The 13,216-nt window shown below is 34.6% G+C and overlaps 2 protein-coding genes and 1 pseudogene across 2 annotated transcripts; 1 reads left to right on the top strand and 2 right to left on the bottom strand.

Moving 5' to 3' along the window:
• Positions 1-2,608: 2,608 nt before the first annotated feature.
• Positions 2,609-4,471, bottom strand: LOC145132605 (alkane hydroxylase MAH1-like). Its single transcript, XM_079067450.1, has 2 exons — positions 3,336-4,471; positions 2,609-3,245 (listed from the first exon to the last, which is right to left on the bottom strand). The coding sequence occupies exons 1-2, from the start codon at positions 4,404-4,406 to the stop codon at positions 2,880-2,882; spliced, it is 1,437 nt and encodes a 478-aa protein (XP_078923576.1). The 5' UTR covers positions 4,407-4,471; the 3' UTR covers positions 2,609-2,879.
• A 2,504-nt stretch (positions 4,472-6,975) lies between these two features.
• Positions 6,976-8,462, bottom strand: LOC145130289 (cationic amino acid transporter 2, vacuolar-like; annotated as a pseudogene).
• Positions 8,463-8,578: 116 nt separating this feature from the next.
• LOC145130288 (DNA-directed RNA polymerase III subunit 1-like) lies at positions 8,579-10,999 on the top strand. The gene is made up of 6 exons (XM_079065115.1): positions 8,579-8,592; positions 9,611-9,845; positions 9,916-10,104; positions 10,193-10,279; positions 10,379-10,563; positions 10,903-10,999. The coding sequence occupies exons 1-6, from the start codon at positions 8,579-8,581 to the stop codon at positions 10,997-10,999; spliced, it is 807 nt and encodes a 268-aa protein (XP_078921241.1).
• Positions 11,000-13,216: the final 2,217 nt, after the last annotated feature.

Genomic DNA, 13,216 nt, shown 5'->3' with positions numbered 1-13,216 from the left:
TTTAGATGGGTTTTAGGGTAAGGCCCATATGAGGGTTTGGGCCCAATTTGGAAAATTGGGCCATAGTTGGGCCATTAGTGGACTTTTGTGGACCCATCTGGTATTGGGCCTTAGTGGGCCCATTGGGCTTGGGTTATTTATGGACCAGATTGGTGGACCATATTTAGACCTAATAATGTGAAGGTTAGTCTTAGATCCTAATGGGGTTATTTGTGGGTTTGGCTTAGTGATAGAAGCCGGAGTGCAGCAGCAGCATTTATAGGGATCTGTTTGCCATCCGAGGTGAGTCTTCTCACTATACTTACCTGTGTTGTAATTCGTGTGTTACCGGAGGGTATTATTCTTGTTGATGACCGGAGGGTCTTATTCACACTATTGACCAGAGGGTCTTAGTATATTATTGACCGGAGGGTCACTGTACATTGTAGACCGGAGGGTCTTAGTACATTATGGACCAGAGGGTCTTATTTGTTTGTAATGTGATATGTATTATCGTGCATATTGTCTTTGTGACTTATGCTGTTATAGTAATCTGTGTGAATATTGATCGTACGTGCATATACTGAGGTATGTGATATCACGCATTCTGTTTTGTGATCTATGTCATTTACTATCTTGTGCATACTGTCTTTGTGATTTATGTCGTATACTATCTAGTGCATTGTTGGGATAGGACCGGAGGGTTCTTCTGAGACACATTGACCGGAGGGTCTTATTTGAGTATAGCCATGAAAGGCTAATGGGATGTGTGTGGTATTTTGGGGGATCTCACTAAGTTTCATGTTTACCGTGTTATGTGTTATGTGTTTCAGGTACTTTTCAAAGATCACGGGAATGCGCCGACTTGATTGTACACACGAGATGGAGTTATGTTTCTGAGGATCCTGGATTTTATTCAAACAATTAAGAACATGTGTTTTAATAATTTGACATTTTGGGGATTTGTGATACGTGTTGATGTGTTTTATGTGAATTTAAAATGAAAATTTTGTATGAAAATTTTCGTTGTTACAGTGTGTTGAAACAGGAACAATTGGCGGCCTTTGATTCAAAACTCAAATTGAAGAACACTTGTCGGCCTTTATCGATTCAACTTACTCAGTAATTCGCCAAGTAATCCACTAAATAATTATCAGTTTTATGTTTGTAAGCACTTAGTTAAACATTTGCAGTTGACACTTTTAATGTGTATTATTATACACATTTAATGTAGTATTAGACAATGTCCATTAGTAATGTATTTGTATTTGATACTTTTTTATCGTATTAGATGATGTTTATTAGTTTTATTGTAATGTTATTAGTTTTGTGGTTGAATTTCAATATTATTATAAGTTTAATGTAGTGAGTTTTTTCAATATTTTGGACAGAAAGCTGGAATTTTTATAATTTTTTGTTGTTTTTTTTAAATAAAAAGTAATTAGTGACAGAATACCTACGGAAAATCCGTCGGTAATGTGGGCCGTTGGAAATTCGTAGGTGATAAAGTCAATGTCAGTCAAAGTGGGTCCCGTCGGCAATCCGTAGGAAATCTGTCACTATTTCTTTCTGTAACTATTCCGTAGGTATAATACCTAGGGAAAAAGCCCATAGGCATTCCGTAGCTAAGCCGTCGCAAATCTATAGGTAAAATTTACCCACAAGTGTTTATGTTACGGTCCTTTTTCCGTCGCAATTCCGTAGGTAACTCCGTATACCTACGGATTTTGCCGTAGGTATTATATATCCGATTTTCTAGTAGTGTGCTCCAGCCATTTAGTTCAGTTCTAAAATTGTGCATCATCAAATAATGTTGTTTTTCTATCTATTGGCAAGTCGCAAGTACAACTCACCATTTTTTTTTAAATCTTGTATGCATTTAGGAAAAAATGACTTTGAATTGTTTTCAGATCAAACGAAAATTCTGCACTATATATATTTTTTTAGTCCAATAGCAGGCGTGCGATTTGTTTTATTATAAGTTACGCTACCTTTCTATTTGCGATTGGCTGTTTGAATGGTTTCAGCTGGGTTTAAACAAATTTCTGGCATAATTAGTTGGTAAATCGTGTGTGGTTAAATTGCTAAAGTGGATCCTAGTTTAAAGGGAAACTTCCATGTAGACAGTTCCCCTATTTTTCACAAGTATTGTTATAAACTTATACGTGAACATGAGGGAATAGACGACCCCTGAAAGAGCTAATAGGTATAACGAAAAAAAGAGAGAAAATAGTACATGAAAAAAACGTAGCTCTTTGTCATTCAAAATAGCGGTCTCTATCCTTAGCTTGCAAAAGAAATTGTAACCCTATTACACTTTCATTTTTGGAGAGTTGCGTTAATAAAGTTGTCGGGAATATATAGGTTGCCGTGTAAAACTTGACTATTCCACAACTCTCTCGTGCTTTGTTTTGTTCCGATAGCTATGTCTACCACTCTGAGGTGAAGAGTTGCAACGAGGGAATTGTCATGCTTTTTCCAGTTAAATTTTCTAGAGGTTGTTTTGAAGTTTGATATATAGACAAACGTATTAGATGAAAAATCTGTATTGTTGTGAACTAATCTTCATGTCTTGTAAAATCTGGTTTTTTTTTCTTTTCAGTAGAGTAACATATGCAAAGGACAGACATAAAGAGAGAACTTTAAGATTATCATTTTACAAACCGAAATATATCTAAGATACACAATACAAAGTAACTTCTATATAGAACCTTCTAAACATAGGTGACATATATGCAAACAGCTGATGCATGCATGTGGCAATGACTACATGTTCTTGCTACACATGACACATATGCAACAGCATTTATTAGAAATATCGAACTCATTATCAAACATAACATAAAATTGAAATTTCACACCGGATCGATTTATTATGTTTTTTTTCTAGTATGTGTGGCTCAAATACTTATTTTGGTTAACCTCACCTTTAGGCCATGCTTCATCATAAGTACCATGGAAGCGCTAGGAATAACCGGGTGACCTTCTACCAGCTCAATGTGATAATGATAAATGATTGTAGATGCCACTATCTTTAGTTGAGTGAAACTCATGTCCTTACCTAAGCAAGTCCTCGGCCCACCACTAAATGCCACGAACTTGGAAGATGGCTCATGTTTGATACCTCCTTTCTCTGAAATCCATCTTTCAGGCTTGAATTCCGTACAATCCTTACCCCATATCTTTTCCATCCTTCCCATGCCATAGTAATATAGAATAATCCTGGTGTTTTGACTAACGTGGTGGCCACTTGGAAGGATTTCTGGCTGTAATGGAGTTTTGTGATTAAAAGGAACAGGAGGGTAAAGCCTTAAGGCTTCGCATAGAGCCCCATGAAGATAAACCAGTTTTCCTACCTCTTTGGAATTCCAGTTCTTCTGATCATCTACTTTCATCTCCAGAAACGTCTGAATCTCCTCTCGGATCTTGTCCTCTACGATTGGATTTTTTGCAACGAGATAGAAAAACCATGAGAGAGTTGTGCTAGTTGTATCTCTCCCTGCACCCAAGAGGGTCACTATGGTATCCCTTACAAAGTTTTTGGGAGGATATCCAAAATTGCCGCTTTGGCTTTTGAATTCTGTTACCAGGGATGTCACTAATCCAAAACTTTCATGCACATGTTCGCTTTCCATGTTAATGGACTCGTGTTGTATTCTAGCTAAGCACTTGTCTACGAAGTGATAAACTGCATTGTATGCGTCACTCAACTTCTTCTCATTCCCCATCCTCAGTAATCGTTGTACTTTCCAAAAGATTGGGGGTATAAGATGCCTGTACAACATGCCGTCTGTAATATCTACCCAGGCTTTCTCACACGGAATGTAAGGAAAATTTAGAGACAAGCTTTGAGGGTCATAGTCTAAGAGCACCTTGCATATAGTGTCAAAAGTGAACCTTTGAAATATTTCCTGCAAGTCGATTTCCATGCCTGTTTTGGATATAGACTCTAATACTGGCAAAAGCCCACTTTCCACCTTATTCCAGACAACTGCTTCAAAAACACTTTGAAAGTTGGGTTGCCTAAAGAGCGACATGATGGTTTTGCGGTGAATTTCCCATAGATGTCCGTCGAGATTAATGATTCCATCTCCAAAAATGTCAAACAGTTTACGGTATTTTTGGCCTTTTGGATAATTAGAAAAGTTCTTGCTCAAAACATGGTGAATGTCTAATGGGTCTGTGGTGATAAGCATATCCATGTTGGCAAACCAATGGCCTTTCCACTTGAAAGTACCTCCACTACGATTCAGAGTCCTGGTGAGTGTATTATGGAGTCGGTGCAAGTTTGTGAAGGTTTCAGGTATCATACCAAGAGGCAGCCAGAGTCTTTTGATAAGACTTTTTAGGTTTTGAGGTTTGTAATGAAAAACTAAAAAGGTAAGGCATATGAGAATGAGAATGGACAAAGCTTCAAGGAGAGTCATGAGGAAGAAACGAAATGATAGAGAGATTATAAGGCGGTAAGGGGAGCTAGGAGGTTATATCATATATCATATAGTGCATGGGTATATAAAAGAAAACTTTCCATGTGGCAAGTGCCACCCTTAAACTACACTTGATGTATCCCTATGTCGATAGTTTCCATTTTATTGAGATTTAAGTCCAGTTGTAATAATTATTTTTAATAATATATAATCGCAAATTTATAACAGCTTTCACTAATTATTCAACGGAAGGAAACATATTCATTAAATAGTAAAACAAATAAGTGATTTATGTCAAGGTTGTCAAGATTGGGATCTTACCCAAGATTGTTTTATGTTTTGCAAGACCGTGATCGTAAGATCGGATAACAATTATAAGATCGGTGACGAGGCTAGGTATAAGGAAGGTGGGTCCTAGGATCCACCTAATTTTTTTAATTTATCTAAAATTTCTATAGAAAATTTTTAGGGACATACCATAAAAAAAATTATGACCTATCTTACCTATAAAAATCTTCGAATTTCTATAGAAAAATATATATAGAAAAATTAGTGAACCATATGATTTTCTATTCTATACTCGTTACTGCATAGGATCCTACCAAAATGAACTCATATTTAAATTTATTTGTAAGGTTTGAAGGGTATTGGGTGTTCAGAATACATTATAGCTTAAAGTTGATTAATATGTTGAGTTGACTTTAACTTTTCAAATAAGAACCATAGATTTTGTTGTTGCAAACCGTAAAAATTATAAAGAAAACAAGTTAATTGCAAAAAGAAACAAAATGATTATGATAATGTACAACTAAAGATTTAAGACCACAAAAAGGAATATCATGATTCATGAATGTAATCTACCTAATTTGAAATGAATCAATAAAACCGAACTCTATGAAACTTATTGAAACTTGCGATAATCGATTTTAAGTCAAATAGATGGATTTTTTAAGTTCAACTATGTAATAAACTAAATTAGAGAGGTAAGATCGGAACATGTTAAGTTCTTAAAATCCTAGTCGAGATCTTAAGATCTCATTATATATATTGTTTCAGATAGATCTTAGTGAGAGCTGGATCGTTTTTGGCTTGTAAGATCTTAAAATCTTAAAATTTTAAGATTAGATCTGAATCTTAACAACCATAATGTATATATATGTATGTTTTTCTTGGTTATATATTATGCAAACATGTATAAAGATTAAAGGTGACTTTTTCTTCATATTTATAAACGTTTAAGATTGTTAAGTATATTTAAATAATAATCTGTCACGTCTTAATTAAATATTGACAAATAAGTGTGTAGAGATAAGAATAAAAATTTGTGTAAATGTAATCAATTTATCTATTCTTAACTAAATATAAAACTTTTAAAGTAATTCATGACCGTAAATCTGTAATAGCTTCCAAAAAAAAATTGTCTTTATTTTTTTTTTTCTAAGAATGAGTTTTAATAAACTTTTCTCAATTCTTTTTGAACAATTAAAAACATTGCACCTTATTATTTTAACAAGAAAAAATAAAAGTAGGTTTAATTTCATTTTTTTAAAATTAACTTTTTAATCATGTCAATTAACTATTTATTTTTTACTATAAATTTTTGAATCATATCATCATAAAGTTTCACATCTTTTCTTGGAACCATGCAAACTACTTTGTGACAATGATATATTAAAAAGGATGAATGGTTTACGAACACAAATAACCAAAAACGTGAGTGACTATATTACGAATGTTTAGACAAAAGTTCTTTTAACACGATATATGATTTGATTTTTAACGTGAGTATACACCTATAACAAAATTTTAATAATTTATTGTTTATGTCATTGCTATTTAATTTTTTTTTTAACGGCAACACTTTATTAAAAAAGAGTAGATTCACTACTAGAAACAGGGTTTCAGAGACGGACGAATCCGTCGCTATTCCGTCGCTAAATGTTGTTTAGGATGGATCATCGACAGCTTCACTTCATAGGTAATTAAAAGGTGGCTAATGACTCAGCAAAGGTTTTAGCGACGGATCAGTTTTTCCTTGCGACAAATTTAGCGACAGAATATCCGTCTCTCAATACATTTACCCAGGACATACGACAAAATTTGTTAAAGAGTTTCCGTCGTTGTTCTGTCGCAAAACTTCCCTGATCAGTTTTTTTTTCCGTAGCTAATCCCTTGCAAAGTTCATATATTAAAAAAAAAATTGTTGCGGATCTGTCGCAAACTTTAGACATGGTTTTTTCCCATAGCTAATCCCTCGCAAAATTCATAAATTATCTTTGTTCTTTTTCCGTCGCTGATCTGTCGCAAACTTTAGACATGATTTTTTTTCCGTAGCTAATCCCTCACAAAATTCATGCATTATTATTATTTTTTTTTGTCACTAATTCGTAGCGAACTTGTAATATCATTTTTTTTATTATGAATCTAAAAGAAAAAAAAATACTACAATCATCAAATTATTATACTAAAAACATCAAATAATGATACAACCAAACATTATAATACAAAAACTATCAAAGTTACCGAATGACTGTCAGAATATGTATAAATGACCATTTTACCCTCCCCTTCAATTAACCTATATCAAGACATGCTTTGTGCATTAAGTAAAAAAGAAACATGCATATATATACTTGAGGAAGGATTCCACCGATTAAAGCAACACAGAGAGCAATAACAGATCCGATTGTTATAACGTATCTGAAATCATGATAATGATTTTAGATGTAAATAAAGATGAAATTACAATTACACTCTTCAGAAAGAAATGTTGTATGCTTACACTGCTCCATTCATTCCATAACTAGCAAAAGTAGAGGCGATAGGGTATCAGGGTCTAATTGGGAACATGACACCAAACCAATCACAACAGCAGATACGAACATATACAAAACACAACATGTAAACAGTGATACCCCAATCCCAATAGGTAAATCTCTCTGAGGATTCTTCACCTGTGATATAAACAATATGAAAATTACAATTATACCCTTCAGAAAGAACAATCACAATCACAATCACTAGTGTTACCTCTTCTGCTGTGCTGGTTACTGCATCAAAACCAACATATGAGAAAAAAACGGTTGCAGATCCAGCAAGTACTCCATTAGCTCCATACGGGAAATACCTGAAAATCAGAAACATGTTTCATGTTGCCAAGGGTAAAATGGTAATTTAACACATGTGAAAAAAATGAACATATTACCCGCCTGGAACTTTATATCCCACCCATTAAGTCTTGAAACCTATGTATCCACCAACTACCATGATGAAAAGCAAGGCTACAACGTTTATTGTTGTGATTATGCCTTGAGCCAATGAACTCTAAAAGTATTCATTCTATTAGTATAATAAAATTTAAGAATATGTGCTATAAGAATAAGTCATTAATTGAAAGGACTAAAATACCTCTTTGATTCCAGTGCAAAGTAGTCCAGTTATAATGAAGACTAAAACAGCAGCACAAGGATCAACTACAATTCCAAGAATGGTGGGTCGAGTTAAGAAAGCAGGAAGCTTATCTGGACCTCCAAGAAACACAGCCTGCTTAAAATTGAAATTATAATTCGAAAAAGAAAAAGAAAATTGAAATTAAAAATTAGGTTGAAAGAAGAAGGAGATGAAGTGCACCATATTTGGGGATATGCCACGGGCTACTGCTGCTCCACCAAGTATGTATTCAAGAATCAGGGACCAACCAATCAACCAAGCAACACTGGAAGTTGAAGGGGATAGAATATTGATTTGCAGAAAGAAAATATGATTATATGAATAAGATAATTATTAGGAGAAATTACGAGATTACCCTTCTCCAACACATAAGTAGGAATAGTGATATGCACTTCCTGCAGATGGGCAACGACATGCGAGTTCTGCATAACATAATGCTGAAAGTGCAGCTGCTATTCCGGCTATGAGGAATGATATTGTGATTGCATGCCCTGTTTGCTCTTTAGCAACTGTTCCAACAAGAATGTAAACTCCAGCTCCAATTGTTGCTCCAACTCCTGATAAAATTGGTTTAACTTTTAGGTTAATTGATACCAATGCATCCCAACATCATACATACATACATACATACATACATACATACATACATACATATATAACAAATTCATTGCATAACGACACTAGGAGAAACAGCGTGTATTAATCAACAAAACAGATAGACGATGAAAGGTGAAAGGTGATGATACGTAAGTTGATTGAAAACAGAGAGACGTTTGGCCAACTGAAAACCCTCAGCTCTAGCGACACTTGCATCAACCTGTTTTCTCCTCGCTAAACATCCCACGAATCCACCCTAACTTTCTCCAGCGCATCCACCAAGGGAATAAAAAAATAATTCTATTTGTCTTTCTAAAATCATTAACGGAGGTTGTTATCATGTTTCCTACAGAATCATTAGAACATGTTTATCATAATAGTTCAATGGTTACAGTATATTGATCAAAAGATGCATTGGCCAAAAAAGAAGAGGAAATAAGACAAAATTACATACCTGCCTTGGAGAACTACTCAAGGGATGTCGTACTTATATATTGACACATTGATCTGTCAAGAAATGAATAATGATTAAAAAAAATTAATAAAAAGAAACAACTACAAAATTATTTGTGTAAATTGTTGTGTGGATAACAGCTAAGCTTACCTTTACAGGAAGTTCATCCACAGAAAAATCCAATTCTTCTCCCCACATTGGATTTCTTCAACCAGGAACCATTTAGTTGCAGATCAACATCAGTAAAAATGACCATTTCTATAAAACAGAAGCAACCAGTGAGATTCTTAATTGAAATTGACCAAATCTTGCTATAAATTTTACCTAAAGTGCTTTTCTGTACCACAAGTGACGATTGCATAAGGATCTTACATGTCATTCAAGTTGGCACCAATAAGATTCTTATCTGCGAACAGTTCCACCTTCAAAACATAACAGATAATGCTACAAATTAGCAAGAACAAAAGAAATGAAAAACCATTTAGAATTTTAGATACACCTTGATTACATAAGTAGAGCTGGCATCTATCTACAAAAATAAGTATAGAAGTGTTTGTCATACACAAAAGGATAAGCACCTGTGAAACAAATAGTATGTAAAGTAACCAAAATTATCACATTTTTTTATTTATGTTTCTTGAATCTGATTTAGTTAAAGTAAGATATGTTATATTAAGTTCTATTATTTATATTTATGATGCAGTGCTCAATGGATAGGAAACCATGGATTCTCAATAGGAATTGATGATGTGCAACCTGGGGATAATTTGAATAAAAACACAAATAGAATTATTTCTCAATGGAATAAAAAATGTGATAATTTCATATTGGATTTTAATAAAGGAAAGCTCAAGTTACAACCTGGTTGTAATGCTGCTCAGACCCTTGAAGCTGGGATCACAGGTGTACTAAATAAGATCAGAGATGAAACTGGAAAGGTAATAATAGATTAATATCTATCTCCATGTTTTTTAATCAACTAAATGAATAATGAATTTACATAAACAGGTATGTATGGAAAAACTACATTGGAGAAACAACCCTTTAATTATGTCTCAATGTGGGTCCAAAGGTTCTCCAATCAACATAAGTCAAATGATTGCATGTGTTGGTCAACAATCAGTAGGAGGTCAACGAGCTCCAAACGGATTCATAGACAGAAGAAGTCTTCCCATTTTCAAAGAATGTCAAAAGCCCGTGCTGTATGTTTTACATTTTTACCGCTCATACATATAACTATCATCTTTCTTTCTTTTATATTTATCTTTTTTTTTCTTCAATTTAGGCAAAAGGGTTTGTAGCAAATTCTTTTTACAGTGGTTTAACAGCTACTGAGTTTTTCTTCCACACCATGGGAGAACGAGAAGGTCTTGTGGACACAGCGATAATTTCTCTTAAAAAAACGAAGTTTTAAAAATAATAAGTAAAAGGGTATATTATGGTAATTTTGTAATGTGTCACACACACACAGGTGAAAACAGCTGATACGGGTTACATGTCTAGAAAACTTATCAAAGGATTGGAGGATTTATCAATTTACTATGATAACACAGTAAGAGATGCAAGTGCATGTATTGTTCAATTTACATATGGTGGTGATGGAAGAGATCCTTCTCAAATGGAAGGAAAATCAGGGTTTCCTCTTAATTTCTCAAGGTTATTGGATAAAGTCAAGGTATTTAACTATTTATATTTTATAACACTAAATATATTTCACATGGAGATATGGATGATTTTTTAGGGAATGTTGACTTACCAACAGAAACATCAAATTGTGTTGTTCTTTCAAATCCAGATATGGTTGAGCATGTGTTACTAGATTGGACATTGTGGGTAGCAGCAACAGTTCTAATACAAAGGATAAACCATAATCTTACAGTTTTGCAAAGGATAAACCTCGTTCAGCATCTGTTAGTGACACTTCACAGGGGTGACTCTTCTAGGAGTGATATTGAAAGATGGGTTTTTGGTTTTTGAATTGGAACATGTTGTTAGGTTTGTGATCATGACTTTTGATCCACCAGAGCTGACATCAAGAAATGAAATTTTAAGAGAGTCAATGGGGAAACACATTATTGTTAGAAACATGTGATAGGCCCTGATTCTTTCTTGAATAAGACACAGATTCCATTGATAATCAAACTATGAACTGATAAGATAGATTAGGGTTTTCCCATTCATTCGAGAGGAATGGACTCTCCAAGAAGAACAAAGTTCTTAACAATATAATTCTTAGCTACCTCACAAAGACTCGACATCTACCTTAAATATAACGATAATAAGACAAAAAACAAGCAGCCACTGATCCCAAAAAAGGTTTGTCCCCCACAACAGTTGTTTCCACCCATGATTGGCTGCAGACTAACCAATTAACAAATTAAAATAAAAGACTAAACTACCCCTTTGACCAAATACCAGTAAAATAAGAAGGAATCACCCAATTTCCCCTTTTTGCCCCTTTCTATAAACTAGTAAACTCTGGGGCTTATCAACATGTTGCTTGTGATGCTAATTGATCTAGTAGTGACCATTACATCATAAGAGCTTCTTGAACAATGGCATAAGATTGCCTCCTCCAAGTTTATAACTTACTTTTTTGATGAAGCAGTTCATCCTACAACTATGAGATGGGTGATGACTCTTCTCCATTCAAACAATGATTGCCTATGAAACTGGTGATGTTGGGCTTGTTGCAGAGCTTGTGGATGCATGTACAGAGAGGACAGGAGTGTTGAGAATTGATGGCCACATCGAACGATTTCTCAATCAATTCAATACAATCTCATATCGACAGAATGATGATAAAGATAAGAACTTACCGGATGGAGAATGATGTTAATCTCATGGTCTTCACTGCCTTATGATCAATGATTCGCCAAGACGATGCACTCTTATGATGGAGAAGATTAGGCGATCGATTGGGTTTCTTAGGATGTTGTTATGGAGAGAAAAGATAAATAACGTGAAGAACTATCCATCTCCCTGCATTCCGATCGCTATATATGAAGTACATCTCGTGGGAAATCCATATTAGGCCCCTCATGTCTTTGTTATTACTACTAATCCCATCAATTAATGTAAGACATAAATATGAGACCTATTTGGTCGTTTAGGCAAACCTTAAGATATTAATAATAATTATACCTTGTGAACTTAATTAATTTCATAAATGATCCAAGGACATATAATTGGATTATTTTCCAACAAGGAGAGCTTCAGGGTGAAGCTTTGATGCACAAAACTTATGCTACCAGGCTTATATATGACTAAAGCAACCAATCAAGCCCGATATCAAGTTCTAATTCTAAGTATCTATTCTAATATAGATACAATCGATATAAGAGGAATGACGATTGAAAAAGGAAAAAAAAATTGTGAAATTAAACCCTAACGTAATATATTGTGCAATTGAACCAAACCTAACCTAATATATGACTAAAGCAAATAAAATCAAGAGGTTTACCTGAATCGGAAGCTAATGAAGAATAATTTTAGATTTTAAAAATGTGGAGGTTGTCGGAATCGGAAGCTGCAATGGTCCATGGTGTCGTCATCTGTTTGAACGGAGAGAGTGAGATTAGGTTAAGCTGCAACTCGAGAGTGATGCGTGTTCAACTGGAGTGATAAAGCAGATTTGGGAGGGAAGGAAACTTACACAAACTTCGTGAAACTGGAATTGGATTCGCCAATTTCAGCGAGAGATCTTCAATTAAAAAAACATAACGTGTGTATGCTCCGTCAGCATTCTCTCGCTAAACACATACCAGATGGCAAAAATTCGACGATTTTTTTTCCCTTGTTGAACCCTCGCCAAATGTCTTCGTTTACCACCGATTACCGAGGAATAAGGGTGTGTCGATAAATACTTGTAAGATCCCGTAGCTTATCCCTCGCTAAACTAATATGCTATATGTTGAATAAATAAAATACTTGTTTAAACCATCGTAGATCTCTCGTAATTCGCTCTCTATAAGCAAAAATTTTGCTACAGAATAAATCCCTTTCTAAATCCGTAGCTAAAACTCAAGTTTCTAGTAGTGATTGGGTTATCAAACCATGAGTCCCAAGACAAAGATCTACCCCACTTAGCTCTATTTTTAAGCCAAAAAAACCCTAAAGAAGGCCCTAGAAACCGTGCCTGTACGTCCATATAACCCATAAGAAGGCCCTAGAGATCGTGTCAATGATATCTTTCTTTCTATTGCCTTTTTTGTGGATTGAGTTTACTCCAATGAGGTTGTCCAAAGAGTCATTTTCATTGAGAGCATCCTTCCACCACACACGAACTGCTCCCAACTCCGTAGTGGTT

Source organism: Lactuca virosa, chromosome 8 (genome assembly GCF_052849685.1).
Source record: "Lactuca virosa cultivar CGN04683 chromosome 8, Lactuca_virosa_CGN04683_v6, whole genome shotgun sequence".
In the NCBI taxonomy this organism is placed as follows: domain Eukaryota; kingdom Viridiplantae; phylum Streptophyta; class Magnoliopsida; order Asterales; family Asteraceae; genus Lactuca; species Lactuca virosa.
Note: the sequence above shows the minus strand (reverse complement) of the source record. Positions and strands in the feature narration are given on the sequence as shown.